General features: G+C 38.8%; 9 protein-coding genes across 10 annotated transcripts; 4 read left to right on the top strand and 5 right to left on the bottom strand.

Annotated features, from left to right (window-relative positions):
* The first annotated feature begins 15 nt into the window (after window positions 1–15).
* Window positions 16–2,101, top strand: BCIN_12g05550 (hypothetical protein). The gene is made up of 2 exons (XM_024696520.1): window positions 16–535; window positions 587–2,101. Exons 1-2 carry the CDS (start codon window positions 356–358, stop codon window positions 1,673–1,675), a joined length of 1,269 nt encoding a protein of 422 aa, XP_024552331.1. The 5' UTR covers window positions 16–355; the 3' UTR covers window positions 1,676–2,101.
* Window positions 2,102–2,456: 355 nt separating this feature from the next.
* BCIN_12g05540 (hypothetical protein) lies at window positions 2,457–6,500 on the bottom strand. The gene has a single exon (XM_024696519.1). The coding sequence runs from the start codon at window positions 6,411–6,413 to the stop codon at window positions 2,664–2,666; it is 3,750 nt and encodes a 1,249-aa protein (XP_024552330.1). The 5' UTR covers window positions 6,414–6,500; the 3' UTR covers window positions 2,457–2,663.
* A 203-nt stretch (window positions 6,501–6,703) lies between these two features.
* Window positions 6,704–8,065, bottom strand: BCIN_12g05530 (hypothetical protein). Of its 2 annotated transcripts, XM_024696517.1 has the most exons (2): window positions 8,016–8,065; window positions 6,704–7,924 (listed from the first exon to the last, which is right to left on the bottom strand). In XM_024696517.1, exon 2 carries the CDS (start codon window positions 7,843–7,845, stop codon window positions 7,159–7,161), a length of 687 nt encoding a protein of 228 aa, XP_024552328.1. In that variant the 5' UTR covers window positions 7,846–7,924; window positions 8,016–8,065; the 3' UTR covers window positions 6,704–7,158. The 2 variants fall into 2 exon arrangements, with proteins under 2 accessions (XP_024552328.1, XP_024552329.1); XM_024696518.1 differs by lacking the exon at window positions 8,016–8,065 and having other exon boundaries at window positions 6,704–8,011.
* Window positions 8,066–8,504: 439 nt separating this feature from the next.
* On the top strand, window positions 8,505–9,487 carry BCIN_12g05520 (hypothetical protein). Its single transcript, XM_001547170.2, has one exon. It carries the CDS (start codon window positions 8,543–8,545, stop codon window positions 9,086–9,088), a length of 546 nt encoding a protein of 181 aa, XP_001547220.2. The 5' UTR covers window positions 8,505–8,542; the 3' UTR covers window positions 9,089–9,487.
* Window positions 9,488–10,375: 888 nt separating this feature from the next.
* BCIN_12g05510 (hypothetical protein) lies at window positions 10,376–12,701 on the top strand. Its single transcript, XM_024696516.1, has 5 exons — window positions 10,376–10,757; window positions 10,811–11,022; window positions 11,069–11,267; window positions 11,321–11,595; window positions 11,712–12,701. Exons 1-5 carry the CDS (start codon window positions 10,510–10,512, stop codon window positions 12,488–12,490), a joined length of 1,713 nt encoding a protein of 570 aa, XP_024552327.1. The 5' UTR covers window positions 10,376–10,509; the 3' UTR covers window positions 12,491–12,701.
* A 398-nt stretch (window positions 12,702–13,099) lies between these two features.
* BCIN_12g05500 (hypothetical protein) lies at window positions 13,100–14,656 on the top strand. Its single transcript, XM_001547172.2, has 4 exons — window positions 13,100–13,235; window positions 13,368–13,974; window positions 14,153–14,252; window positions 14,403–14,656. The coding sequence occupies exons 1-4, from the start codon at window positions 13,193–13,195 to the stop codon at window positions 14,472–14,474; spliced, it is 822 nt and encodes a 273-aa protein (XP_001547222.1). The 5' UTR covers window positions 13,100–13,192; the 3' UTR covers window positions 14,475–14,656.
* Window positions 14,657–14,721: 65 nt separating this feature from the next.
* BCIN_12g05490 (hypothetical protein) lies at window positions 14,722–16,333 on the bottom strand. Its single transcript, XM_024696515.1, has 3 exons — window positions 15,839–16,333; window positions 15,492–15,778; window positions 14,722–15,436 (listed from the first exon to the last, which is right to left on the bottom strand). Exons 1-3 carry the CDS (start codon window positions 16,273–16,275, stop codon window positions 14,817–14,819), a joined length of 1,344 nt encoding a protein of 447 aa, XP_024552326.1. The 5' UTR covers window positions 16,276–16,333; the 3' UTR covers window positions 14,722–14,816.
* Window positions 16,334–16,832: 499 nt separating this feature from the next.
* On the bottom strand, window positions 16,833–18,361 carry BCIN_12g05480 (hypothetical protein; the record flags this gene model as incomplete). Its single annotated transcript, XM_024696514.1, has 3 exons — window positions 16,833–17,432; window positions 17,495–17,913; window positions 17,976–18,361. The coding sequence occupies 3 exons, from the start codon at window positions 18,359–18,361 to the stop codon at window positions 16,903–16,905; spliced, it is 1,335 nt and encodes a 444-aa protein (XP_024552325.1). The 3' UTR covers window positions 16,833–16,902.
* Window positions 18,362–19,638: 1,277 nt separating this feature from the next.
* On the bottom strand, window positions 19,639–23,633 carry BCIN_12g05470 (hypothetical protein). Its single transcript, XM_024696513.1, has 4 exons — window positions 22,262–23,633; window positions 21,431–22,124; window positions 20,400–21,383; window positions 19,639–20,351 (listed from the first exon to the last, which is right to left on the bottom strand). The coding sequence occupies exons 1-4, from the start codon at window positions 22,284–22,286 to the stop codon at window positions 20,303–20,305; spliced, it is 1,752 nt and encodes a 583-aa protein (XP_024552324.1). The 5' UTR covers window positions 22,287–23,633; the 3' UTR covers window positions 19,639–20,302.
* Window positions 23,634–25,877: the final 2,244 nt, after the last annotated feature.

The following is a 25,877-nucleotide window of genomic DNA, read 5'->3' as shown; positions in this document are numbered from 1 at the left end:
TCCTCAAACTTCTTAGACCTCTCAAACTTCTTAAACTTCTTATACCATATATCAGATATCAATTTTGCTTACTATTAGCTAAAGTTTGATACGGAAATAACTCAAACGTACAATCATAGTATCATAAATCACCCCAGATTTCTGCCAAGCGAGACACGGGTCCCGCATGTTTGCGTTGTTTTAGAGGCAACAATCATTAGACCAAGGTTATATATCATAACATTTAAATCGTCTTCTTCTCCCTTTACTACCGACTCACCTTCTTCTCTCCAATCTTCATTATCTTCATTCTTCATTGTCTTCATCATCTTATTGTCTTCATCGTCTCCCAAAAAGACTTCAAATTATACCAAGCATGTCTCAATTATCCAATACCAGCTTTCCAGAGGGTACAGTTCCTCAAGCTCCAGAAGATCCCCTCTTTGGGTTAATGGCTGCTTATCGTGCCGATACTTTTGATAAAAAGGTTGATTTGGGTATTGGAGCTTACAGAGATAATAATGCGAAACCTTGGGTTTTACCCGTTGTCAAGAAGGTATTTGAATACTTTGCTCGTCATTTAATATCTGCTAATGTTCTCTGCCAGGCGGATGAAATCCTTCGTAATGACCCCGCACTAAATCACGAATACCTTCCTATCGCTGGTCTCAACACTTTCACATCCGCAGCCGCGAAACTTATGCTCGGATCAGATTCGCCAGCTCTCGCAGAAAAACGTTCTTGTTCCGTTCAAACCATATCAGGAACAGGTGCGGTTCATCTCGGTGCCCTCTTCATCAAGAAATTTTACCCAGGTTCTCCTACGGTTTATTTCAGCAATCCAACATGGGCAAATCATAATCAAATCTTTTCCAATGTTCATCTTCCCACCGCGACATATCCATACTTTTCCAAATCTACCAAAGGTCTCGATTTCGATGGAATGAAGAATACTATTCAAAATGCTCCGGATAAGAGTATCATCCTCCTACACGCGTGCGCACATAATCCTACTGGTGTGGATCCAACTCAAGATCAATGGAAAGAACTTGCCGTTCTCTTGAAACAAAAACAACATTTCCCCTTCTTCGATTGCGCATACCAAGGTTTTGCATCAGGAGACTTGGCAAAGGATGCTTGGGCCGTTCGTTATTTTATTGAACAAGGCTTTGAACTTTGTATCGCTCAATCTTTTGCCAAAAATCTTGGTTTATACAGCGAACGTACGGGATGTTTTCATTTCGTCACAGGAGCTGGTGAAGATGCAGAGAAGAACATTGCCCGAATCTCAAGTCAATTGACTATCCTGCAAAGATCCGAAATCTCAAATCCTCCAGCTTATGGTGCTAGAATTGCAAGTACCATTTTGAATGATGAGTCATTATTCAAAGAGTGGGAAGAAAATTTGAGAGAAATGTCTGGAAGAATTATTACTATGCGCAAGGAACTTCGTTCCAAACTCGAAGAGATGGGTACACCAGGGAAATGGAATCACATCACGGAACAGATTGGCATGTTTTCATTCACAGGATTATCGGAGAAACAAGTCATGGAATTGAGAGATGAAGCTCATGTTTATATGACTAAGAATGGTAGAATTAGTATGGCAGGTTTGAATACTAATAATATTGATTATTTTGCGAGGGCAGTGGATAAGGTTGTTCGAAAGACACAACAAGAGAGTGCGCATCTTTAGGGGTGGGTGGAGTGAATCTTTAGGGGTGGAGTGTGAATCTTTAGGGATGGGCGGAGTGAATCTTTAGGGATGGGCGGAAAGTGGCGGAAGATATGAATGGTGGTGGTGAATGAGGTGGGAGGGATTTGATTATTTGATGGTGCATTGGAATGAAGGGAGGGAAAGGAAGGAAAGGAAAGGGAAGATGGATGGGCGAAAGAAAATAGGATTTTGTCGGAAAAGGCATTTCATTTAGTGGGATGGGATTGGGATTGAAATGATAAGGATTTGGGGCAAGATGAGATAGGTACAATTAGATTTTCATATGATTCATACATGAGGTTGATGAGAAAATGAGGTTGATGAGAAGCGTAAGCTATCTGATCTTGGAGGAATATCATAGATCGAGACGATGAAGGGCAGAAGAATAGATCTCAACTCGATTCTTGGTATTGAATTATTGTGTACACTCTTTGTTTGATTTCACGTGCTATACTGTGTAATGTATTGTGATATCCTTCGATCATAGGAATCAGTTATGAAGACTACAGCCTCATTCTCATTCTCATTCTCATTCTCACTATCCCCCCATCACATGACATCACATCACTTCATATTATATTACCCCACCTCACCTCACCACAACCACAACCACAGCCACAGCCACAGCCACCAGGTTTTCTTACCCCACCACCATGTTCTCCCATCGAGTTACCGTAAAGTTCCCCGCATTATCCGATTATTCATCACCCACCTACCTACATTCTATAACTTCCTGCTATCACATCCCATCGCATTCCAATGCAGAAGTAAAATTCCACTCTCATTATATATTTTTATTTATATCATACATCATATCATACAAATCAATCAGACATGGATGGTATCGTTCATAACTATCATACATACATACATATATACATACACACATAATCCTCTTCTTCCCACCACCACCACCACTACCACCACCACCATCTCCACCATCTCCACCCCTCAATCCCCATTCATCTCACCCCTCACTCATCTCATCCTCACTATCCCCATGTTCAAAATATCTCGACCTCGTCCCCGTCTCACTTCCTCTCTTTGCATTTCTACTCGGTGTTTTTCTCGTTGCTGGACTAGAAGTTACAGGTATGGTTTCTTTCCTTTTCATAGCTGATTTCCTCGCTATTGGTTTCTTCGGAGATGATTTTATTACTTCTTTTTCTTCTTCCTCTTTCTCTTTCTCTTCCTCTCCATCTTCCTCTCTATCCTTCTCATCCTCATCATCATCATCATCCATCTCAATATCAGACAATGAAGAGGATTCATTCTCCTCATTCTCATCATCCTCCGAATCCGGTATACGTTTTCGTTTACCAGAACCTTTTGGTAATGAAGCTCCTCGTTTTGCAGGAGTTTTCGATTTCGGTTTAGGTTTCGGAGTTGATAAAGTAGATTTTGCTTTGACAGGAGTTTTATTCGTCGATGCGGTAGGTCTCCCTCTACGAGATGTTGGAGCTGGGATGATAACTTGTGGTTTTTTGAATTGAGTTTCTTCCTCTGACTCCAATTCATCTGAAATCGAATTCATCTCGGTATTATCATTTCCAACGAATTGAAATGTTTGAGAAGTAATGGATGAAGTACCATTAGTACCATTAGTACCGTCAATACCATCGCCATCAATACCATCGCCATCAATACCATCGCCATCAATACCATCACCATCTATACCATCACCATCAATAATCTCTTTTCCTTCCTCTTCCACAATAAATCCACCTCCATCTCCATCATCTTGTGAAGCAACAACTGGAAAAAAACTAGTCGAATGATGTTCCGGTTCTTCATCATAACCTTCAGGAAAGAAACCACCTGCCATTTCTTCATCTCGTTGTTGCATTTCCAATACTTTCTCTTCCAAATTCAAATCATCAATCTCCTTTCCTTTCTTATTCTTATTATTAAATGGATTAACCCGATCAACTTCTTCTCCACCATGTCCATATTCATCCGTCATTCGTTCAATAATTCGAAGTCCCATTAACATTTTCCTCCACATACCAATTGCTGCCTTTGTCTTTTTCTCATCTTCTTTTCTAACTCTTTCCACTTCATCTTTTTCCCATTCCTCCATAACCAAATCTAGATTCTCTTCCGCAACCACAACACCAGTAATAATTGGTATGGCCATTCGAGCCCCAAATTCAAATCCAGTAACAGCTTCCGCATAGTCAATACCTAATCGTGTACAAATTCTTTTTGTACCTCTCCTAGGAATATGTACTGCACCCACTGGTACCATACTTGGAACGTAAACATCCATATTTCCATATTGATTTTTTGGTATCGCACCATTCTCAATGGGCGGAGGAATAATCCAATCCGTTTGATCACGACTATAAAGACCTTGTAACATCTTTTCTCCACTCTCCAATTCTGCTTCGGCCAATTCCCGTTTTCGATTGGTAGTCGCTGCTCTATATGGTACGCGTTTTCTTGGTTGTGCACCAGGTATAGGTGCTCTTCCCTCTTTATGCCACGTCTCCAAACTTTTACAATTAACGACATCCTTTCGAAGAAAAACTTTCTCTTCTGTTGGATTATCCCCTTTTGCTTTGACAGTAAACATTTTTACATGTTTGGCTGTATCAAGAATAGCTTCTTCTCTTCTGAGATGTCTTTCCAAAACAAATTTTGTAGACGTTTTATAAGCTTGAAGAGTTTCTTCTCCTTCCTTTACTTCTTTCTTCTGAGGTTGAATAGCTTTAAGATCAGTCGCTTCTTCATGATCGTCAATTTCCGTTCTTGGGCATTTCTCACTTCCTCGAATATACCCACTCATGACAGTTTTAAACCAATCATATTGGTCATACCGTTTGATTTTGCCTTGGGAATTGTAAACCGGAACTTTTTCAATTGGGATTCGATTGCCTTTGGTGCGACCAGGTAACATATGACCTTTTAAATATCGGATCGTCACATCTTTAGCTGAACCATCTGGTGAATGGCCAACAATATATGCAGTTACTTGTTTCGCGTTATCCGCTTTTGCGCCACGAGGTTCAAATTTTTGAAGAAGTTCGGAATTAGTTGCAATAACATTTAGGACGAGTGGATCAACAGGTGTATATGTATTTGTGATTGGTGATAAAACTTCTGTCCAATAATGTGGGAATAGGAGATCTTTATCGTATGGTTTTGAAGGTTGTATACGAGTTTTGGCGGGTGTGATATCAACGACAGATTCATCGTCTTCTTCACTATTGATCGTGGAAAGTTCATTGGAATCTGATAAATCAATTGGAGCATCTTTGAGACCATTTCCACGTGAACTTGTCGAATGATTGGTAGGTTTGATGGGTTGAGTGGATTTCTTTGAGACTTGAGAAGATTTTTCTGATCCGTTTACTTTCTTGGATGATTTTGGAGGAGGTTTTGCTGTCGACTTTGTGGTAGGGTTGGTGGTAGGGTTGGTGGTAGGGTTGGTAGATATTGGTGTAGGCTTTGAATCAGATTTCGGGTCATGCTTCGGGACATGCTTCAAATCATACTTCTCACCATACTTCTCAACATACTTCTCGTCTTCACTACTCTCCGTATCCGATGTATCATCCTTCGGAATAGGTTCACTTCTCTTCTTATCCTTCTTCTCTACAGCATCCTCATTCTTATTCCAACCAAATCCTACAGGTTGAAGACTAGCAATCATTCTAGATTCAATACCAATCCCTCTCAATAATGCGGTAAATAATTGAGCACCCACATCTCGACTTCCTTCCAAAGATTTGGCACATTTGCGAAATTCATGTATATTAATTATCCTTTCCCCATGTCGTTCAATATCATGCTCATCTTTCTGAAAACTCTTCGATTCCTGATCAAGTCTTTCGAGTGACATATAACCAATTTTTCGTAAACCTGGTGCGACAATTCTAAACCTTTGCTTCCAATAATGCATCAATAGCTTCAAAAGTCGAAACATGGGATCCCCACGACTCATATTGATTCCACCGGCCTCGTGTCTTTCTGCAGGCTGTCCCCAATCTCGTTGACTTCTAATATCGACCTTGTTTCCTTTTGTAACCTTTCCTTTACCTTTTCCCTTGGACTTTGAAGTATCATCCACCTTGGATTGTAAACCACTATCCTTCCTCCATTTTTCAATCTCCCTCAAAATTGTTTCCGGTAATTTTCCCACCAGAATATCTTGCAATTCCTTATCGCAAAGCCAAGAATTTCTGATGGCATTATGCCACATTAACATCTGGACATGAACTTTATGTGTAGCCATTCTAATCCCCCTCTCAATTTTACTTGGCCCCTTCTTCGTCCCCAATGGATTCGTAAGTGATATCCTCGTTTCTCTCGTTAGTGTAAGTTCGAGATCTCCAGTAGGTATGTTCGCAGATGGTTTATGGGTGATATTTGTATCGACATCTTCGAATTCAACATCTTCATCTTCATCCTCAGTTTCCGTCGCGTTCTCGTTGGGTTGTCTATTCATATCTGGAACATCTTCGAATTCATCATCAGAAAGGGACGATAAGGAACTTTCATCATCTTCATCTGTCGCTTGAATTTTGCGGAGAATTGCCTTTGTATCCTCAGGACTTTTTGCTCCAGCATCCAAATCATCAAATAATGTAGATTTTCGTGGAGTGGTTTTTGATGATTTACTTTTTTTGCCTTTATTTTGTTGCTTTGATGGACCGGGCCGGTCTGACTCTGGAGATGATGAACGTAAACGTTTCCGCGGAAGGAATGGAGGCATATTGAGAATTTGTCACCGAAACATAATGTTGAGAAGTTTGACATTGATGTGAAGTTATGTTGATGTTGAATTAGGCCACACGAAATCAACACGAAGTCAGGCGTCGGAATTAAGTTTGACGCGCGAAAATAATTTAATGGTGAGGTCATCAATCAATCAGGTACCGACAGGGGTGAATGGGCGATTACACAGTTGAAATATGATGGAGAATACAATAAAGGTATTGATGAGAACGACAACGAAGGTAAGAGAAGGACATGGTGGAAATTTATAATTAATAGTATTTATATTGATGTGCATGTAATATTGGTGTATTGAACATCTTCTTATTTGCTGGCTTTTGAGAAAGTCAAGATATTATTATGTGGGTGTTGTCGTGAGACCGTATTTTGATGTTATCATATCCATACTGCTCACACTGTCCATACTACCCATACTACCCATGGTGCCCGTACTCGTATGTTCTCATACTCTTCGTCTGTAGATGTTGTCTCGAGTACCACTCCTACCACTCTTACCACTCATTTCTACCCTCCTCCTATCCTCCTCTCCTCCTCTCCTCATCTCCTCCTCTCCTCCTCTCCTCATCTCCTCATCTCCTCCTCTCCTCCTCTCCTCATCTCCTCCCTCCTACTCCCTCCTCCCTCCTCCCTCCTCTCTCCTCCAATTCTCCTTCAGATATTCTCAAATACATCCAAAACTCCAAGTAACATTCAATTCATTAACCCATAATCTATTCTTCTATCTATTCATCATTATCATTATCCATGCCATCATTATATTCAGCACTAGAAGAACCTTCCATCTTATCCCCCAAACCAGATACCTTCATTTCATGACCATTCATTTGTCTCCATTCTTTAATACCTCGATTGATCTCTGCTTTATTAACACCATCTCGAACCAAACACATCTTAACTCCTAAAGATTCAACATTTCTATTCCTGGCTTCATCATCAAAAAATAACATATCTTTATATGCTATCCCCGTACTCTTGTGTAATTTCGTAAAATGGGTAATCTTGCTTCCAGGATAAATTTCGAGTTGATCAAAGTATTCAATGGCTTTCCTCTTCTTCCCATCTATATCCATAACATGAAGTAATCTTAACATTTCTCTTCCCAAGTCAGGAGCAGATGTGCGAGATGCGGCTCCAACCATTATGCCATGATTTTTAAGTTGTGCGAGAATTGAAGGGACTTCATTATAAAAGGTAAAACTTTCCCCCCAACGATCGGTCGTCGCAGAATGTTCAGAGTTTGCTTTGATCGGAGGTGTAACATGTGTATCTACCCAGAATGGCCATAATGTATAATCGAGATCGAATACGATGAGTTTGGGAAGGAGGAGAGAATCTGTAAATGTAGATGGAGGGGTATCGATTGGAGATGTTGTGGAAGGGTTATTGATTTTCTTTAACTTTTTGCCCATTGTCGTGAATAAGAGGATGAGTAGGAGGGTGTTGAAATTCGTATTGTTGAAAGGGATATTGTGTATATAGATAGTAGTACTAAATGATTGAAGTCAGTATTATGAAAGTTTGTTGAATTGAGATTGAGATTGAGATTGAGATTGAGATTGAGTAAAGAAGGAAATCTTACCAGAGAAATGGTCGATGTTGAATTGTTCACGACGACCTGTATTTCCAGGCTGTTAGGGATGTGAGGTGGTGAAGTTGCGAGGTTACGCCGCGCCGCATCATGAAGTTTTAGCGAAGTAAAGCCTAATTTGGGGGCGAAGGCGAAGAATGAAGAACGAAGAACGAACGGAGAATGAAAACGGAAAACGACACAGCATACAATTCATGGAATCTTCAGCTGGATGGAATATTCTACAGTCAATCCGTCCAGAATTCATCCATAATCCATACACAAATCCACACATCCATCCATCTACTCAGACACATCGATCAATATCATCTAGTCTGACAATAAAACCGGTACTCTACATAACAAATCGACACACCAATCTTCATCAATACTTTGTACCTCTCATACTCCATACGAGCTTATGTCTCACTCTACCCGATCATTATAAATTGTCTCACGTTTACCGTTGACGACCATAAGCCACCCTTCTAGACTTTTCAAGATCTATAGTAGTTTGTTTGATGGTACGATGAACTACCATGTCAGAAGTACATGAACAACCAAAGATTCCAAAATCGCGTCATCATACTATACGTGAAGCACGACACGAGGATATTCCATTACTAGCAGACGTTGAAAGATCAGCAGCTAAATTGTTCACATATTTCAACGTTCCCGTTGATGATTCCGTCGTGGATTTATCATTGTTAACATCCATGTTACAAGATCATCATCTCTGGGTGGCTGTTGATGATGAAGATAAACCTGTGGGATTCCTTGGAGGGTTCAAGGTTGATGATAATTTCCATGTGGCTGAAGTCTCGGTCAAGAAGGATAATCAAAGGCAAGGTATTGGGAATTCGTTAATGTATAGAATGATGAAAGATATAAAAGAAGAAGGATTTCCAGCAATTACCCTCACAACCAACCAAATTCTTCCATTCAATCGTCCTTGGTATCAAAGTTTAGGATACATTGAACTCGAAGCAAAAGATATTGGCAATGAATTGACTCTTTTAATTGAAGAAGAGTCAAATCATCTTGACAATAACCTTAGATGTGCTATGAGAAAGAACATCTTATGATTTGAGGTAACTAGAATAATTCTTTTCTCTTCCAAACCGCCACCCACAATGGATGAATGAATTACAAAGAGACTTGATAATGTCTTCAAAGTAGGATACATGATGTTTCATATTTCTCAAAGTAATTCTCCTCAAATACAAAGTTCTCAAATACAAAGTTCTCATCAAACATTACCTGGGGAAAAACACGGCACTTGGAATATCTTTCAAGGGTCATCTGAGTTGATCACGACAGTATCATGCTATTAAAGGTTGTAGAACCTGATACCTCATAGTCCGAAGTCAATGGGAAACTTACAGAATTCCACGCGGATGTCCGCTCCAGGGAAATCATCAATGTAATATCAGAAATAGAAACGAATGGCGAGATAGAAATAAATGACCAATTATTTCCAATCAGTCGCTTCCCGTTTCGCTGCTCAAATGGTTACACTTAGACAGACAAGTTACACGATATGAATTTATCGGGATTTTTAATACAATTGATAATTGAAAACACATTTGAGATATCAATTGTATTACTTTATCTTTTACGCAAAGAAACAATGCGATATTACATACTATCTCCCCTTCATTCTCTTATCGATGAATGGTACGGGGTCAAGATGATCTGATATGATCTTCTCTAGATTGAACCATTCAATAACCATGTTCTCATGCAAGTCAATCTTCACCCCAAACTTGCCCCACCCACCATGAACCTCAATTTAGATACGGGACTTTATATTTATTCCTTAACATTCAAAAACTTCCGTATGGGGTATTTTGATCTTTTTATCCACTAGATTCATCATATCCAACTTGAGCAGGGTCAACATGTTTTACGGTAAGCTACATGATCTTGGTGGGTCTTATCCGTTTAATATGGCTATGTCTACCGAGGCTGATAGGTTGGAAAAGAAATGGTACTTTTTATGTACCACCGGTACTGATAATAGTCCAGAGTACTTTTGACTGATGTTGTTTGATATCATGGATAAGATATTGAAGATGGGGGTAGGATTTGGGGGAATGTAAGATACAAAGTAAAACTCAGCTACCTTTATTCTTATTACTTTACATTGTTATTTGAACTGACTGTTCTTCTCTTACCTTTTTGACCTCATTGATTTATTTGATATCCAATTGATACTTGATTCTTGATTCTTGATTCTCTTTCTTATCCAGGCTTCTGCCATCATTCTACCCAGGCCTCTGCCATCATTCCATCTACCTCGAGTTCACTAGAAGTTCTCCACACGATCATCACAAGTTGACTACAAGTTCACCACACGATCATCACAAGTTGACTACAAGTCCACCACACGTCCACCACAACTTTCTCACAAGTTGACCACAAGTTTACAAGTTCACACAATCATCCGTGAGATTTGTCAAAGCTTCCTTTAAATCCAATACACCTTACACTACAGTTCATCAATATGGAACAAACTATAATTGATCAAAGAAATCCATCACTTCAGAATTTCTCACCAAACTCGTCAACCTATAAATCGGAGAAAGTCGCTATTGCTGATGGTGAAAATCATTCCCAATTAGTAGAAGTCAATGAAACAGGTCATGTTCAAGAAGTTGAACGTAACTTCTCTTTACTTTCTATATGTTCAGTTGGTCTCGTTACGGGAAATACATGGGCTGCTTTAGGTGGTAGTATTGCTACAGCTATTTAGTAAGTTATCATTTTTATAGAAATAAAAAAAATAAAGACTAACATGTCTATAGTAATGGAGGACCACCAGGTGTTTTATATGAATTCATTGCTGTATCAATTTTTTATTGGCTCGTTGCAGCTTCTTTGGCTGAATTAGCTTCATCAATGCCAAGTAGTTCTGGAGTTTATCATTGGGCATCAATTACTCCAGGTCCAAAGTATGGTAAAATTTGTGGTTGGTTTGCTGGCTGGTGGAATACATTTGCTTGGATTTGTGGTGCAGGTAAATTTAACCCTATCAATTTTCAAGGCTCATCTAACATTAATAGCTACTATGTCATCTATTGCTTCAAATGTTGCTGTTGCATTATATGGACTTTATCATCCTGATTATGTAGTGGCTAGATGGCATATTTTTATCGGTTATATTATTATAACTTGGATTGCTTGTGGCATAGTCTTATTCGCTAATCGTGCTCTTCCAATGATCAATAATATTGGACTGGCTTTTATCTTGGGTGGTGTTTTGTAAGTTTTCATTATTTAGTACTTGGAATGATTAACTAATTTCTTGGTATTAGTATCACAATTATAGTTTGTGCAATCATGCCATCTGGCACTGGTCATGCTACTCATTCTTTTGTTTGGTCAGACTGGGTTAATGATACTGGATATTCCAGTAATGGATTTGTTTTTCTAGCAGGAATGTTAAATGGAGCTTATGCTGTTGGTACACCTGATTGTGTTTCTCATTTGGCCGAAGAAATTCCAAATCCTAGAAGAAATATTCCACTTGCAATTGGTGCTCAAATGAGTATTGGATTTATTACAGCATTTTTATATACGATAACTATTTGTAAGTTATTTCGTCTCATTTTCATCTCTCATGCTCTTCTGTCATTCTCTTCTTTCATTCTCTTCTCTCATTCTCATTCTCATTCTCATCTCTTGAAAATATTAATTCTTCTCTAGTTTACGCAACTACCGATCTCGATTCTGTATTAGCCGCACCTTTTTTCCCACTTACTCAAATATATTTACAAGCCACAGGTACCATTGCCGGAACAACTGGTCTTCTTTTCGTTATATTCTTTCCAATTTTTTGTACCCTTATTGGAACATATATAACTGCAGGAAGATGTCTTTGGACTCTTGCTCGTGATGAAGCAGTTCCTTTCTCAAATTGGTTACACATAATTCATCCACATCATAAAAATCCTCTCAACGCAACCATCGCTTGTGGTATTTTTAGTACTATATTAGGAGTTATCTATGTCGGTTCATCAACAGCTTTCAATGCTTTCGTTGGATCTTTCGTCGTTCTTCTCACTCTTTCTTATTTAGCATCAATTCTTCCATTCATCTTTACAGGTCGTTTCAATCATTCTTCTCAAGATTTAGGTCCATATAATAATGGAATGATTCCTGGTTGGTTTCAAATGAATAATATTGTCGGTTATACTGTCAATATTATTAGTTGTCTTTATATTATTGTTTTTGTGGTTATTTATTGTTTCCCTTATTCAATACCTTTTAATGCTGCAAGTATGAATTATTCATGTCTTATTGCAGGAGCTTTATCTATTGCATCGGGAATTTGGTGGTTAATTAAAGGTGGAGATTATAAAGGACCTCAAGCTGGTATTTATGGTCAATCTGAAGTGGATTCTGATGGAAGAAATGTTTTGAATGGTATTTCTGTTGGGGATAATGATGGTTTGAATAAATCACTTGAGACTGGATCAAAATAATGGAGGGGATTTAGGGGTGTTATACTGTCTTGTGGTTTTTTCTCGATGGAAGGAAGTTTGTGGAAGGGATTTTATACACTTCGGTTCTCGTCGGTTCTCGTCGGTACCCGTTAGGTAAAAGATGGAATTTTCTAAGAGTTTTGATATTGGGATTGGGATTTGGATTGGGCTTTCTTATGGAAAAATATTTGCCCCTTCATTTTATGATGCAAGAAAATGGCGGGGTAGGGAAAATTAGTATGCTTAGTTATTATATACATTACTTGTTTGAACAGAATATAGTATGTGTTAGCTTATTCAAAGTAATATCTTTATATCGCACTACTAAATTTATTTCAAGAATTATCAGTAAAATCATCTAGTAAAATTATCTATAATACGAAAAAAACTCATTCATGACACAATTCTACCCTCCTTCCTTCAGAGGAAATCTTACATCCACTCTTCCACTCTTTCGTTCTTCTCAACAATTCCTTATCCAATCATCTTATCGTTTAAAATAGTGCTTATTCAAGTATTTCTCGGCATAATTTGTATATAAATCACTCATTCGCACATCTTATATTATCTCGCCTCTTTATTTCATTCATTCATTTCCTCAACAAAATCGAATTGCACAGAATAATCGAGACCTCGAATTTCATTATCTGATTTACGATATTATTGAATCTAATCATTATATATTTGAATAGACGATTCGGAATGCAGGATTCTATGGTGTATTTTATTACGGGAGGAAATAAAGGTATGTGAATTTATTTGTGTGATTTTTTGGGTTTCGGAAGAGGGAAATGGAAAAGGGGGCCCCTTTTTGGGTGCGGGGTTCTCGCTTAGGAGTTTCCACATTTTTTTGAATTACTAACAAGTAATGAAATAGGAATCGGTCTCCAATTAACCAGTACACTTCTTCAACGCGAAAATACAATTGTTATAGCTACCAAACGAGCGATTTCTACAGATTCATCTGAGCTAGAAAGACTTTCCAAAGCCCAAGGCTCGGAACTTATTATTCTTACACTTGGTTCGGATATTGGAGATGGAAAAGAAAAGAAAAATACCGTCGATGATTTGGTTGAGAGATTAAAAAATCAAGGAGTGAATAGGATTGATACATTGATATTAAATGCTGGTGCAGCTACATCATTTCAATCCGTGGCTGAAACTTCGATTGAGGAACTTCAAGCACATTTTCAGATTAATACTGTTTGGCCGATTCGGATATATCAAATTTTGAGACCTCTTTTGTTGAAGTACTCTTCTTCCGTCTCTAAAGTTTCCGATGGCTTTATTTCATCTAAGGGGGAAGAGAAAAGATTTTTGAAGAAAGTAATTTACATCTCTAGCTATCTTGGTTCGATTGGAGGAATGGAAGATTCAACACCTTCTCTTGCATATGGAATTAGTAAAGCGGCAGGAAATTATTTTGTAAGGAAAGTACATTTTGAGGAGGGTAGTGGATTTGTATGTCTTGCGGTACATCCAGGGTATGTTTTTGTTTTTATTTAATATTTTGGAGGGCTTCTTTATTTTTATTTTTATTCTTATTTTGGTTTTTATTTTTGTTTTTGTTTTGAGAATTAAGAAAGTTCTGGAAATATGAGATCCGAGTGAGGTCCATGGATCGGAAATGGCTAATTATGAATTCATTTCATTTACATATAGATGGGTTAAAACAGATAATGGACAGGCATTTGCCGATAGTGTTGGAGTTAAGGAACCTCCGATGAGTTTGGAGGAAAGTGTGAGTGGGGTAATGAGACAGGTATGTTAGATTCTTTCACATGAAGGATGGATAAGATATGAGGGGATTTGAAGTATCGCTGGATTATGGTTGATAGTGATGACTGGTGTTGTGATGACTGATATCGTGATGGCTAATATTTTGATTCTGGCTAATATCTTGATGGTGTAGATTGATATAGCGAGTAGAGAAACTACTTCTGGAAGTTTTGTTTCGTGGAAGGGAGATGTGGTTCCTTGGTAATGGGAGGATGTGGTCAGTGGATTGTTAGAGAATTGGTTCTTGCTATAGATCAGAATGAATGCTATATGGATCAGAATTAATGAACTAGTTTGTCTTGATATGAGATCATATGCTTTTACTTTGTATGGTTATATAGATTCACCATTTTTGAGTGGAAATTATAATACTTGGGGAGAATCTCAATTGAGAACAAAGGTTCGAAGTCATAATGCCGGAAAGAAGTTTTATTCTTCAATTTGATCATGTAGGATTTAAATCAAAGTATCTTATTTCTTATCTTTATTGAATTCCATACCAAATACATTGTGATGTTATAATGATTTATCCTATCCCATGTTATACTCAAAAATCATCATCCTCTTCTTCTTCTTCTTCTTCTTCCGTGAATTCTGGCTTATGTCGAATTAACCACACATAATATGCCGTGTCTTTAAGCAATTGCAAGGCCGCTCTCGCTATTCCTCCCGCCATTTCAATGCAGCGACTTCTCTCTCCGACCGCTGTCTTTCTCCAAAATAATTGGGTGAATGCCATACTATCACATATACCAACTTTGGGAATATCCTTATAGCTATAAGATCTTTTCATAAAAGCACGTCTCATCTTGTATTCCCACCAAGCCTTGACTTTCTCTTTCTCAAAGAGACTCTTGAATGAACCTCGTTCTCTATCATTCAGTCGCTCCCAGATTTGTTTCTCAAAAAGACTCCTATTATCCAAAATATGCCCTCCTGTAATAAATGGAAATCCCATCTTGATATAAACTGCAGGCCAATGTCCTTCCATGGCTCGTTCATCTAAGAATCCATAGCCACCGATTTGAACCACTAATGTTTCTTGATTGATTGAATTAAATCCTTCAGGGTCCAATACAGTTTCAAATCCATGCTTTGCAAAGAATCTTGCATCTGCGGGTGAAAATTCTGGATCTTGCATTACGTTCCTGGCATTTGGTGAAATCTCTATGAATAGTATTAGCATCTCGATTTCTATCTACTAGTATTCTGACCGACTTACCTAAGATCTCCATAAGTTTAAGAAGCACCGCAAATTGTTCAAAGGATCTTTTTGGTTCATTGTAAAGACGATGAAATGATCCTAATGCAAAACAAGCAACATTCGTTGGCTTTACTTTGCCTTTCATTATGCTTTTGACAAGTTTTTTCAATTTTGTTTCATCCTCACTACCAAGTTTGTATTTCTCGAATATTGCATCTAGTGTCGATTCCTCAAAATGACGATATCCAGTCCAGGATTTACCAATTATAAATTCTTCTCCGGATCCCATACAAATTTCTTGCTCTCTAGAAACATTTTTGATTAGATATCTTCTTCAAAACTATAGGAATTAAAAGAGTGAATACCTAAAGAACTCGATTTTCTTAATATCAAAATTTTCCAACATGTATTCTTCGGGACCTTCATGTTCATGCCATTTATGATCGTTTCTCAAAATCATCCATTTCTTATCTCCATATCGAATAGTATCTCCAATATCCCAATGACCTGTAGGTGGAGTAAATGATGTATCTTTTGATTCCGTGGTTAATGTATTTATCAATGGAGCAGTTGATTTATCCTTCAATGAAGCAGTTGATGTATCCTTCAATGGAGTGGTCGGTGTATCTGTCAATGGAGTAATCTGTGAATCTCCGAATACTTTCATCTCCATATCTTTGGATATTCCACTTTCGGCTGGAGAATGCATATCGAAGGTTTTGGAGTTGTTGTCCTCGTGAATATCTGTTACTAAACGTATATCCATTCCACTAAATTTTCTCTTATCCGATAAAGTAGTCATATTAATGAATTTGGATTGATTGATGATTTTGAATTTATTGTTGTAATTATTTAAGTTCAGAAATAATGATCAAGTCAAGGAATGTAGATGCATATATCATTATTAGTCTCGCTTAGAAGTGGTGTAATGCGGTATAAAAGGTTTGAAAGAGACGATTTGAGTACGATAAATGGTATGATATTTCGGTACATCTGGTGATCTCTAGTATCTATCTACTTATTTGATAAATCGTGATAAGGATCTGTATCATTCACTTAATTAATAAATTATAGTGAGGAGAAATATTATTCACTTATTAGAATAGTATGATATGATATTCTAAGAACTCGAACGATTACTTCAAATTATGATTGAGTATTTATGATTGGATTTTTATGATTGAATTTTTATGTCGCATTTCATTTCAGAAAAAGACAATATAGAATAGTAAAAATCGAATGCTTTTATTGAAATTGTAAACTATGAAGGAAATCGTATTCATGCTCTGCTCTTCCCCTCTTCCCTCCTCTCCCCTCTCCTCCTCTCCCCCTCTCCTCCTCCTCTCCCCTCACACCTAATCCCAACCACACGTACAGTGATGTACCTTCCTGATCTTTTATTCAAAGACCACCAATATACCTCTATGAATTATTCAAACTCAGAAGCATCAAAATATCGATTAGGATCTCTTTCAGAAAAAAGTGATCTCACAAATCTCCAAACATCTATAAGCCATTGAAACATTCCTCCCTCTACTTCCTTTCTCCAGAATAATCGAGTATCCCTCATGCCAGTACCTATACTACTAAGCGCAGGAATATCCTCATAATCATAAGTTTTTCTGATTGCCACAAATTTCTTCTTCCCATCCCACCAATCATTCATTGGAGGTCTTCCTTCACCACGACGCCAATTCTTAATTCCCTGCATAATCTTGCTCCAATTTTCTAAGATCATCGCACTGCTTCCACCAATAAATATGGCAGGCCAAGGACCATCCATCATTCGTTGATTTATACAATTATATCCACCAACTTGAAAGACAAAAGATTCCTCATTTACAGCTTCAAATCCTTCAGGATCATTTACAACTTCAAATCCCAAGCGGGCAAGAAATCTTTTATCTCCAGGTGAGAAGTCAGGATCTTGCATAACTTTTCTAGCGGTAGACGGAATTTCTATAAATTATATTAGCTATCAATATCCTTTTAGGAAGATTTTGTTCAAGAATCATTCATACCTAGAAGTTCCATAAACTTCATGAGCACTGCTAATTGTTCAAATGATGCTGTTGCCTCTCCACATCCCTCAAAAGATCCCAGGGCAAAACAAACTACATTTGTCGGCTTTACCTTGATTTTCTTCATCTTCTCCAAAAGATCTTTGAGAATTCTCACATCTTCATGCTGGATAGATGTTCCTGTCTTTGTCATTGCTAAATATTCATCGAATAATCTCTTGAGTTTTACCTCATCTTCATACTGAATTACTTTCCCTTCCTTCATCGTCTTTGAAAATCCTTCGAGAATCTTCTCATTTTCATGCTGGATTTTATATTCCTCAAACTCGACATCTAATTTTTCTTCGTGACGTTGATAACCAGTGAAGCACTCAAAAACTTCGAGTTGCTTTCTGTATCCATGCCAATTCTCATTGGATCTAGAGATTCACATTATTAGTATTTTTCTTTTCCATGAGTCCGACTCAAGATCTTTACTTACCTAAAAAAATCCGCATCTTCATATCCGCAAAACTTTATCTCAAATTTATCCGGTCCTTCAGTTTGATGCCATTGTCCATCATTTTTTAGAGTCATCCATTTCTTGTTGTAGGGAATAATATCTCCAACATCGAAATGGCCTGTGGGAGGAGTAAATGATGTATCTATTGGTGATGGAGCGAGCGAAGGTTTGATTGTCCCAATTTCCATGCTGATAGCTTTGCTCTTGTCTTCTGGAGAAGTAATCGTATCGGAAGGCGTACTTGCGACTTCATCCGTACCCGAATCATCAGATTTCCTACTGTTTTCGGTTGAAGTGATGATCGTTGCAGGTGAAATTGTTCTTCCCATGTTGTTGGATTCTGTGTCGTTCATTAGAGAAGCCATAGTGAAAATCTTGATTTTGTTGTTATGGTATGAGAATGAAAGTTGAAGAACAAAATCTTCTACAAAACTTTATAGATGAATCCTTTGCATCTATTTTTTAAAGGTGGTATCATACCTGTGTGAACGAAGTGAATGACTTCAATTCAATTACCACTGTAATATAGCTACCTAGGTACTGTAATATAGCTACTGTAATAAAGCCCTAAGCGAATGCGAAAGAGACTAGCTCTTTCAGTAAGTCTATATGAGACTTACTCCTTTCAATACGTAGCTATCTCTTTAGACAGAATACAATTAGACATACAGGACCTACGTGAATCCGTGGGTGCTACGTCTTTCGTATTTTTCTCGTACCAACAATGCCATACTGCAGTAGTATTGAATTACGTGAGTATTCATTGCAGATCGTATGATTTTCCTAGCATATATCTTTTATTCACTTACGATGGAATTTTTCCCAGAATTTGTATACGTAATCCAAATTCACTGAAGCCAAAACTCTTTCACAGAAGGCCATAAAAAGTATTGATATGTTCTATCGATTGACAAAAATCGAATGTTATTTTCCATCTACCCCTCAAGCTGTAGTTGATTGTTCCACATAAGTCATCGACCAATTCTACAATGTCGCCTAGACTTTAATCGTTTTTAGTATCACATAATATGCAACTACTTACCTGCTAGTATTCCTTCGAGTCCTAGACAAACTATAACTATAACTATGAATTATTATATTGTTATTATATTGTTATATTAACAGAAGAGATACTCTTAATTCTACATGCATGCATGTAATATCATGAAATTTTTACACTGGTGGATAATGTAGCTAGCCTCAAGCGCTAATTAATTAATGTCCATCCATCCATAATCGTAGTCTTAAGACTTCTAGAATACACTTGTATAAGTGTCACCCTTATAGAATTGATTTTCCTCCTCTCCTCCCCCTCTCCTCCCTCCCCCTTTCTTCATATCCCAAAACTCTCACCAACCCCAGTCCCAATTAAAGTCCCAGTCAGTCCCAACCCCTATCATTCTCGCTAATCGAATATCAAATCAAACTGATCCACATCTCCCTATCTTTATTCCTATCTCCATTCCTATCCCCATTTCTCTTAATCTCCATCTTCATATCTAGTCACTCAAATTGTAATATTCAAATTATTTAAGCCCAGTCGCTCACCCATTTATTTATTTATTCATTCATTCATTCATTCATTCATAACTCACTCAATTCATAACAATATAAAACTAAATAAATATCCTTAAAAGATCATGTTATCTTTTTTTATCTCATCGTCTATTTTACTCTAACATCTACAAATCCCTCTCTCAATTCCCTTGTAAAATTCTATATTGGTATCCATTGCAATCATTCTCCATACTCTCATTCTCTTATTTTCTCCTCAAGCTAATGTTCCTCTCCTTTCCTATTCTCCCCTCTCTGCATCTTTATTTCCCCCTCCATCTTTATTTCTCCCTCCATCTTCACCTCAACTTAGAAGAGAAGAACGAAAATTTAAACTCCTAAACACCCATCTAACTGAACAAAGAATCTCATCGAATAAAAAACGCCCGCAATTTTGTGGGATATGTACATGCATGCGTGAAAAAAGGTGGTATTCATATTATACAATCGGCATTGAAAAATATGAAAAGAGCGAATAATAAAAAGAATGACATAAACATTAAATATTGAATTGTGTACGTGTGTATACACTGAAAACTCGAGGTCGAATATGAACTGTAATTGATTTTTCGATTCCGAAAACAAGTAAAATGCTCGAGATGAAATATCAAATTTGTTGATATAAAATTAGCTTCGAAATGCTAATAGACGTAATGGTAGTAGACGTCGAAAATAACGTCAGACTCAATGTAAGAAAGAAGTATTAACTCTCAATTGAGCTAAACGTATTTAAATATTTCGATGTTTTCGATTTATGCTACACCTGTTGCTGGGTAATACCAAGCACATACTGCAATAATTCTATCAAAGGTTAGTATAAAAACACGATCAAAGTAAATTCAAACTTACATGTAAAGACATTGTAAAAGCATCCCTTCCAACCAATGACTTTTACCATCACCAATCAAATAATTGACAAGTAAGATAGCCACAAATAAAACGGCAACTTGGAAACCATCGAAACTCAAGTTCATAGCATCATTGCCCATGATCCATCCAATAACAACCAGTAAAGGAATGAGGAATAAAGCAACTTGCATACTAGATCCAACAGCTACACCAATTGCAAGATCCATTTTATCCTTGCAAGCAACTGTGACAGCAGTGGCATGCTCAGCAGCATTTCCAACAATAGGTAGAAGAATAAGACCAACAAATTCTTCCGAGATGGCACCCCCTTCAGTAACTGCACTAATACTATCAACCATGAATTCTGCACAAATTCCAATGATGGCAGTACAAATCGCAAGAGTAGCCCAAGCAACCAAGATGTGTAATTGGGCTTCTTCACCTTCATCTTCTTCATCTTCTTCATGTGCATTTGGGTTGATGAGTTCATCGTTAGGTGGTCGCTCGGTAATATTTGCTCGACCAGGTCCTGCTCCAATTCCACCCGCCTTTGCCAAACTCTTTGCAATTGCCCCTTGTGGTAAAGCATTCTTGCGTGGCTTCATTGGTACCTTTCGACTTTCCTCATTGAACATGGTAGAATGAGTATGTAATTGAAAGTAAAGGTAACCAATGTATACCACCAAAAGGATGACTGAAGTACCACGAGAGATAGCGGCAATTGGAGCATCGGTTGTTTCACTCCATAAATCAAAGGCGGTTGGAACAATGACACTAGCAATAGCTAAGGCCAATAAACTTGCAGCGGTTTGAGCAACGGTTTGGTTAAAGAATTGTTCTTCTCTTCGAAGTCCTCCAAAGAAAAAGCACATTCCCATGACAAGTAATAAATTGGATAAAATACTACCAACCAAAGAAGTTTGAACAATGAGAACTTCTCCTTTGGCTAAGGCAATGATGGCGACAATCATTTCGACGGCATTTCTAAGTCAAGTTAGTCAAGACCATAAAATGCGATTCATGATACATACCCGAAAGAAGCATTTAGCAAACCTCCTAAACTTTCACCAACATGAAGAGAAATTTCTTCTGTAGCAAAACCTAACATAGCTGCCAATGGTATGATAGCAATGAAATTGACGACGAAAATAACAATACCATTTACCCCTCCAGCGTAATTGAGTGCGATACCGACTGGCGCAGCGATAAGTAAAATGTTGATCCAGGAATTAAAGATGGTATTTTGCAATTGACTCCTCAAGGTGAAAGGCGCGTGTTTGATATCCTTTCCTTTGAAGATTCCACCTTTCTTCTTTTTCTCTTCACCATCTACTTCTTCTCTACCCTTCTTGGTAAATCTGTCAAGGAATCGTCGTCGAGCTTTTTCTTCTACACTTGGTTGCCTCGACGATCGTCTTCCAACAATTGTCGCTTCCGTACTTGGATCGCTAGGACGTCCATCATTATTTGCAGCCGACTTTTCGAGATCTTGCATTTCCATTGCTGTACCTTCATTGTCTGGATTGAAGAATGGTGCTTGGCTCGCTGATGATCGTGGTTCGGTATTTATCGTTCGTAAACCAGATCCACCTAATCCTCTTAAAGCTTCTTCGTCGGGAACTTGGGCTGGAAATGTGCTACTTCGTCGAGTGGTTTTCGAAAAAGGATTCCATTCTGTTCCTGGACCATGCCACGCTTCCTGTCGCGCCGCTCGCTTGGTTGTATCTAAATTGAACATGGTAAGTATTGAGCCATCAACAATTGGGAAGGAAAATCAAAACAAAGAAGAATAAATTGTTGACAAGGGCATTGACATGATAATCATGGACCAAAGATGTTAGTGAGGAAAGGAATTAACTAACAAAGGTTATATTCGTTTGGAGCCATGTTTTGTATTATCGAGTTGACAAACAATGTATGGGGGGGAGTGTTGATTCGAAACTTGTCGTTCGAGGGTGGATCTTGACTAAATGACGGTCGCAGTCGTGGGCGTGGTTGTGGTCGTATAATAAAATACGGACTAGGGAATAGGTAGGGCAGATAAGGTACAGTCAGGCTTTATTCCTGCAGACCCAGCTGATGGTGGTGTTGGTGCCGGTGTTGGGACTGGCGCGGAGCAGTATGGATGCTGGCGCTTCAATGATTGAAGTGGTTGATGTTGATGAATTGGAGAATATCGAGGTGAATTGAGAACTGACACCCTTTTTTTTTGCGTTCAGAGTGAGCAGATCCTTTCCGAGACCAAGGGGATTGGTTTCGTCGATTGGAATTGGGTGGTTCAGATCTAAGTTCCCATGCGTCGTCCGTGAGCCTAGCAGGTGCTGGTTGTTGATTTGTCGACTTGGCTCGTAGTGATTCTCGTAAATTGTCGTAATTGTCGTAATAAAATTATTATTGAAATTGTACCGAGTTCCTAGGTATTGTGTGACAAGGGGGTTGGTTTAATGAGAGATCCTTCGTAGGAATCCAAAGGGCAGGAGAGTTATGTGCTTTGTGAACAGGTCGAGGATTAACTTTTACGCTTTCGAATGAGGCGAATTAATTTCTGTCCTTGACTCTCTTCTTCGATGGGCAAACTAGAGAGGTGGCTTAGATGTCGATACCGATGTCGATGTTGGGATGTGAATTTATATCTGATGATCTTTTTTCTCCACGCTCGTTCCCAGGATCAACCGCCCCAGAGATTCTGGCTGTGGAAGTGTGGCTGGGAAATGGTTCTTTGCGTCGCTCGATTTTCGAGACGAGAGACCTGTGGCCTAGAGGGGTAGAAGGGTAGGAGGGCAGGAGGGCAGGAGGGAAGAAGGGTAGGAGGGAAGAAGGCGAGAAGGCGAGAAGGCGAGAAGAGGCGGAGCTGAGGTCTGATGTATAATCGCAGGTGATGTGGAAGATATTGTGGTCGGTAGGCGAACGAGGGAGAAAGAAGAGAGAAAGAGGAGAAGAGAAGAGATTCACAAACCATAAAGTGAGGAAGTGAATGAGGATAAAGATGTCAATTTCAGAGGATCCCAATATCTTGGCAAATTTAACTGCGGTACTCTATCTGGAGAGGGTAATTGTCTCCTGGGTGACCAGTTTACTTCGCACTTTCTTTGCCTCTTAGACAAATACCTCATGATGCTACCATGAACGACGGGAAGGGAGGTTTGATGATGACGATGCGAAAGGATCATCAGATTGTAAATTGTCCAATCAATGATATGTAGAGAGGTCGTTTGCGCAAACTCAAATCGTGGCACCAATGCGATATGATCTCTTGATTGTCATGGTACCGGTATTGTGACTGTCTGGCATTATGTTTGTTTGTATGGGGTTGTGACCGTTGGACTGGCATCATTGTGTCTCTATCATATATCTACAGGTATTTTACATTTGACGATAATCATATAAAATGTTACTATTCACAGATCCTGTCCTCAATAATACATTCAATTCTCGATTCTCGAATTCCATCTCAAATTCCATCTCAAATTCCGTCTCGAATTCCATATCTCCAATCGAGTCTCGAACCCCGAATCCTTATCCCATTATCCCATTACCCCTAAAACCAAGGAATCTTCGACAAGAAAATCAAGATTTCTTAATTCCTCCCAAATCACCACACCACCACTTAAATCTTGATATTGTCATCTTGGCGCGTTTGACAAGAGAAGCCAATTTCGACAAGAAAATCAAGCTTCTATCAATGAGATATTGGCATACATTAGTTTTGGACATCAACAACTACACTTGATTGCTGATACTGCGAGTACATTTCATTCTTGATAGTAATTTAGTACCTACCTAACACTTGTGTACATACACCTCACCCCTCTACTGTTCTCATTAACACGTCCAATCCCATTTCGATCAATCACAAACAAGCGCCGTATTGTGTGCTGACGACGACATTATAATTACCCCTTAACTCCCCCCCCCCACATGCAGAGTACATGAACGCTTCTCCCGGGGTCGCATATCGGTCGCTTTAAAGTTGTCCTGTACTCCATATCATTTACTATGGGCATACTTGTTACTTGTTACTTGTTACTTGTGCTCATTTCCTGAATTTGAATTTGAATTTGAATCGGTGGTCACTAGATATTTGTGTCGCGGCTAACCTCCATCAATCAATGTCGACATCAATAGTATCTATCCATCGTCACACACGGCATCATGATTCATCTTGAATAACACAACATATCAAGGTTCAACACATACACATACACAACCCCAATCTCAAACCCTCTGAATCATTCACAAAATCCAATTCATCCATCGCAAATATCATCCAGTCGTTTCTGCAATCGCTGCGGGGACAGGGGATAGACATATCCATTCTATCGCATCGTATCGAAACATCCGTCCCGTGGTTTAAGTTTCCACCCATTCCACTTGCTTGTCTATAGGCTATCCGTGATAGAAATTTTCAACATAGCCACACAACAACTGCTGAAAATCCATTCCATCCATCCACTTTTGCCCACATCACACATTACCACATCATCACATCACAATTAAGAACCATCATCCCAGTCGCAGGGTCGCCATCGATATCAAATCATGATTCGCTCACGTGATGCCGTTGATACACAGCACAACAACACAACTACCGGGAACTGCCGACGCTTTTAAAGTCGTGACTCGTGGGAAATACTGACATCGAATCATACATACCAAAAATATGAAACCGCATTCCATGCTACCACAAGTTTTGTCTTGGGTTGCAGATCACATCTGTTCAGAGTACCGGTACCTATGAAATGTAAATAAGAAATGGGGGCCAGGAACATAAAATTGATGTGGCGGTGGCATTTATGGGTCGCTGTGGCTGAAGAATTATGAATCGTGAGTGGCTAATGGCTCGCACCTTCAAAGGCCGATGAAATAAAATCGGTGAACGGCAAAACTATGGAGGAGCCCTGAGCACAGAGCTACCTACCTCATCTGCACCAGATACCATACACAAGTAACCATCCCGCAAGTGACGGTGAGGATGGATAAGCCTCCTATGCGGGGTTGCCTACAAGTTACTTACGAACTCAAATCCATGATGAGCTGTACATTGCATCGTACGCAGGAGGTTGCCTCTAGCTCTAACCTCTAGCTTCTAGCTTCTAGCCTCAGTACGTACTCAGTCATCCATCTCCACGGACGGTAAGCAATACACACATACCTACACGAGCTGGAAATGGGTGTTGGAATCTGACGTGTCAGACCAACATGCTCATCTTCTCCTTTGAGTATGTTTCGCGACACGATGACAACAAATTCTCTTTCTTTCTTTCAGTCATTTCACGTGGTAATGATAATCGTCAGGCGTGAAGTATTTCAAATGTCAGTCAGCATTTAGAATATTCCAAATCATTGCTAAGTAAGTTTACGACACTCGTGGCGAGGTAAGGCGGATCGGATGCAGGCGCGCGTGCGTTAAAATGGCCCGAATCCAGAGGTTTGGGCCGTAAGGCTATGAATGCGGTTTGGTTGGAGTTTAGGTTGCCT

This window comes from Botrytis cinerea, chromosome 12 (genome assembly GCF_000143535.2).
Source record: "Botrytis cinerea B05.10 chromosome 12, complete sequence".
NCBI lineage: Eukaryota > Fungi > Ascomycota > Leotiomycetes > Helotiales > Sclerotiniaceae > Botrytis > Botrytis cinerea.
Note: the sequence above shows the minus strand (reverse complement) of the source record. Positions and strands in the feature narration are given on the sequence as shown.

What these genes read in the sequence shown, in the direction of transcription:
- BCIN_12g05550 (XM_024696520.1), top strand. Translation starts at nt 356, where the DNA reads ATGTCTCAATTATCCAATACCAGCTTTCCAGAGGGTACAGTTCCTCAA. An exon ending in TTTTACCCGTTGTCAAGAAG is followed by an intron (nt 536 to 586) that starts GTATTTGAATAC and finishes GTTCTCTGCCAG; the next exon opens with GCGGATGAAATCCTTCGTAA.
- BCIN_12g05540 (XM_024696519.1), bottom strand. Translation starts at nt 6,413, where the DNA reads ATGCCTCCATTCCTTCCGCGGAAACGTTTACGTTCATCATCTCCAGAG.
- BCIN_12g05530 (XM_024696517.1), bottom strand. Translation starts at nt 7,845, where the DNA reads ATGGGCAAAAAGTTAAAGAAAATCAATAACCCTTCCACAACATCTCCA.
- BCIN_12g05520 (XM_001547170.2), top strand. Translation starts at nt 8,543, where the DNA reads ATGTCAGAAGTACATGAACAACCAAAGATTCCAAAATCGCGTCATCAT.
- BCIN_12g05510 (XM_024696516.1), top strand. Translation starts at nt 10,510, where the DNA reads ATGGAACAAACTATAATTGATCAAAGAAATCCATCACTTCAGAATTTC. An exon ending in TGCTTGGATTTGTGGTGCAG is followed by an intron (nt 11,023 to 11,068) that starts GTAAATTTAACC and finishes TAACATTAATAG; the next exon opens with CTACTATGTCATCTATTGCT. An exon ending in TTTATATACGATAACTATTT is followed by an intron (nt 11,596 to 11,711) that starts GTAAGTTATTTC and finishes ATTCTTCTCTAG; the next exon opens with TTTACGCAACTACCGATCTC.
- BCIN_12g05500 (XM_001547172.2), top strand. Translation starts at nt 13,193, where the DNA reads ATGCAGGATTCTATGGTGTATTTTATTACGGGAGGAAATAAAG. An exon ending in TATTACGGGAGGAAATAAAG is followed by an intron (nt 13,236 to 13,367) that starts GTATGTGAATTT and finishes GTAATGAAATAG; the next exon opens with GAATCGGTCTCCAATTAACC. An exon ending in TGTCTTGCGGTACATCCAGG is followed by an intron (nt 13,975 to 14,152) that starts GTATGTTTTTGT and finishes ATTTACATATAG; the next exon opens with ATGGGTTAAAACAGATAATG.
- BCIN_12g05490 (XM_024696515.1), bottom strand. Translation starts at nt 16,275, where the DNA reads ATGACTACTTTATCGGATAAGAGAAAATTTAGTGGAATGGATATACGT. An exon ending in AAGAAAATCGAGTTCTTTAG is followed by an intron (nt 15,779 to 15,838) that starts GTATTCACTCTT and finishes AAATGTTTCTAG; the next exon opens with AGAGCAAGAAATTTGTATGG. An exon ending in TAAACTTATGGAGATCTTAG is followed by an intron (nt 15,437 to 15,491) that starts GTAAGTCGGTCA and finishes TACTATTCATAG; the next exon opens with AGATTTCACCAAATGCCAGG.
- BCIN_12g05470 (XM_024696513.1), bottom strand. Translation starts at nt 22,286, where the DNA reads ATGGCTCCAAACGAATATAACCTTT. An exon ending in TCCAAACGAATATAACCTTT is followed by an intron (nt 22,125 to 22,261) that starts GTTAGTTAATTC and finishes TGTTCAATTTAG; the next exon opens with ATACAACCAAGCGAGCGGCG. An exon ending in CTTTTACAATGTCTTTACAT is followed by an intron (nt 20,352 to 20,399) that starts GTAAGTTTGAAT and finishes AACCTTTGATAG; the next exon opens with AATTATTGCAGTATGTGCTT.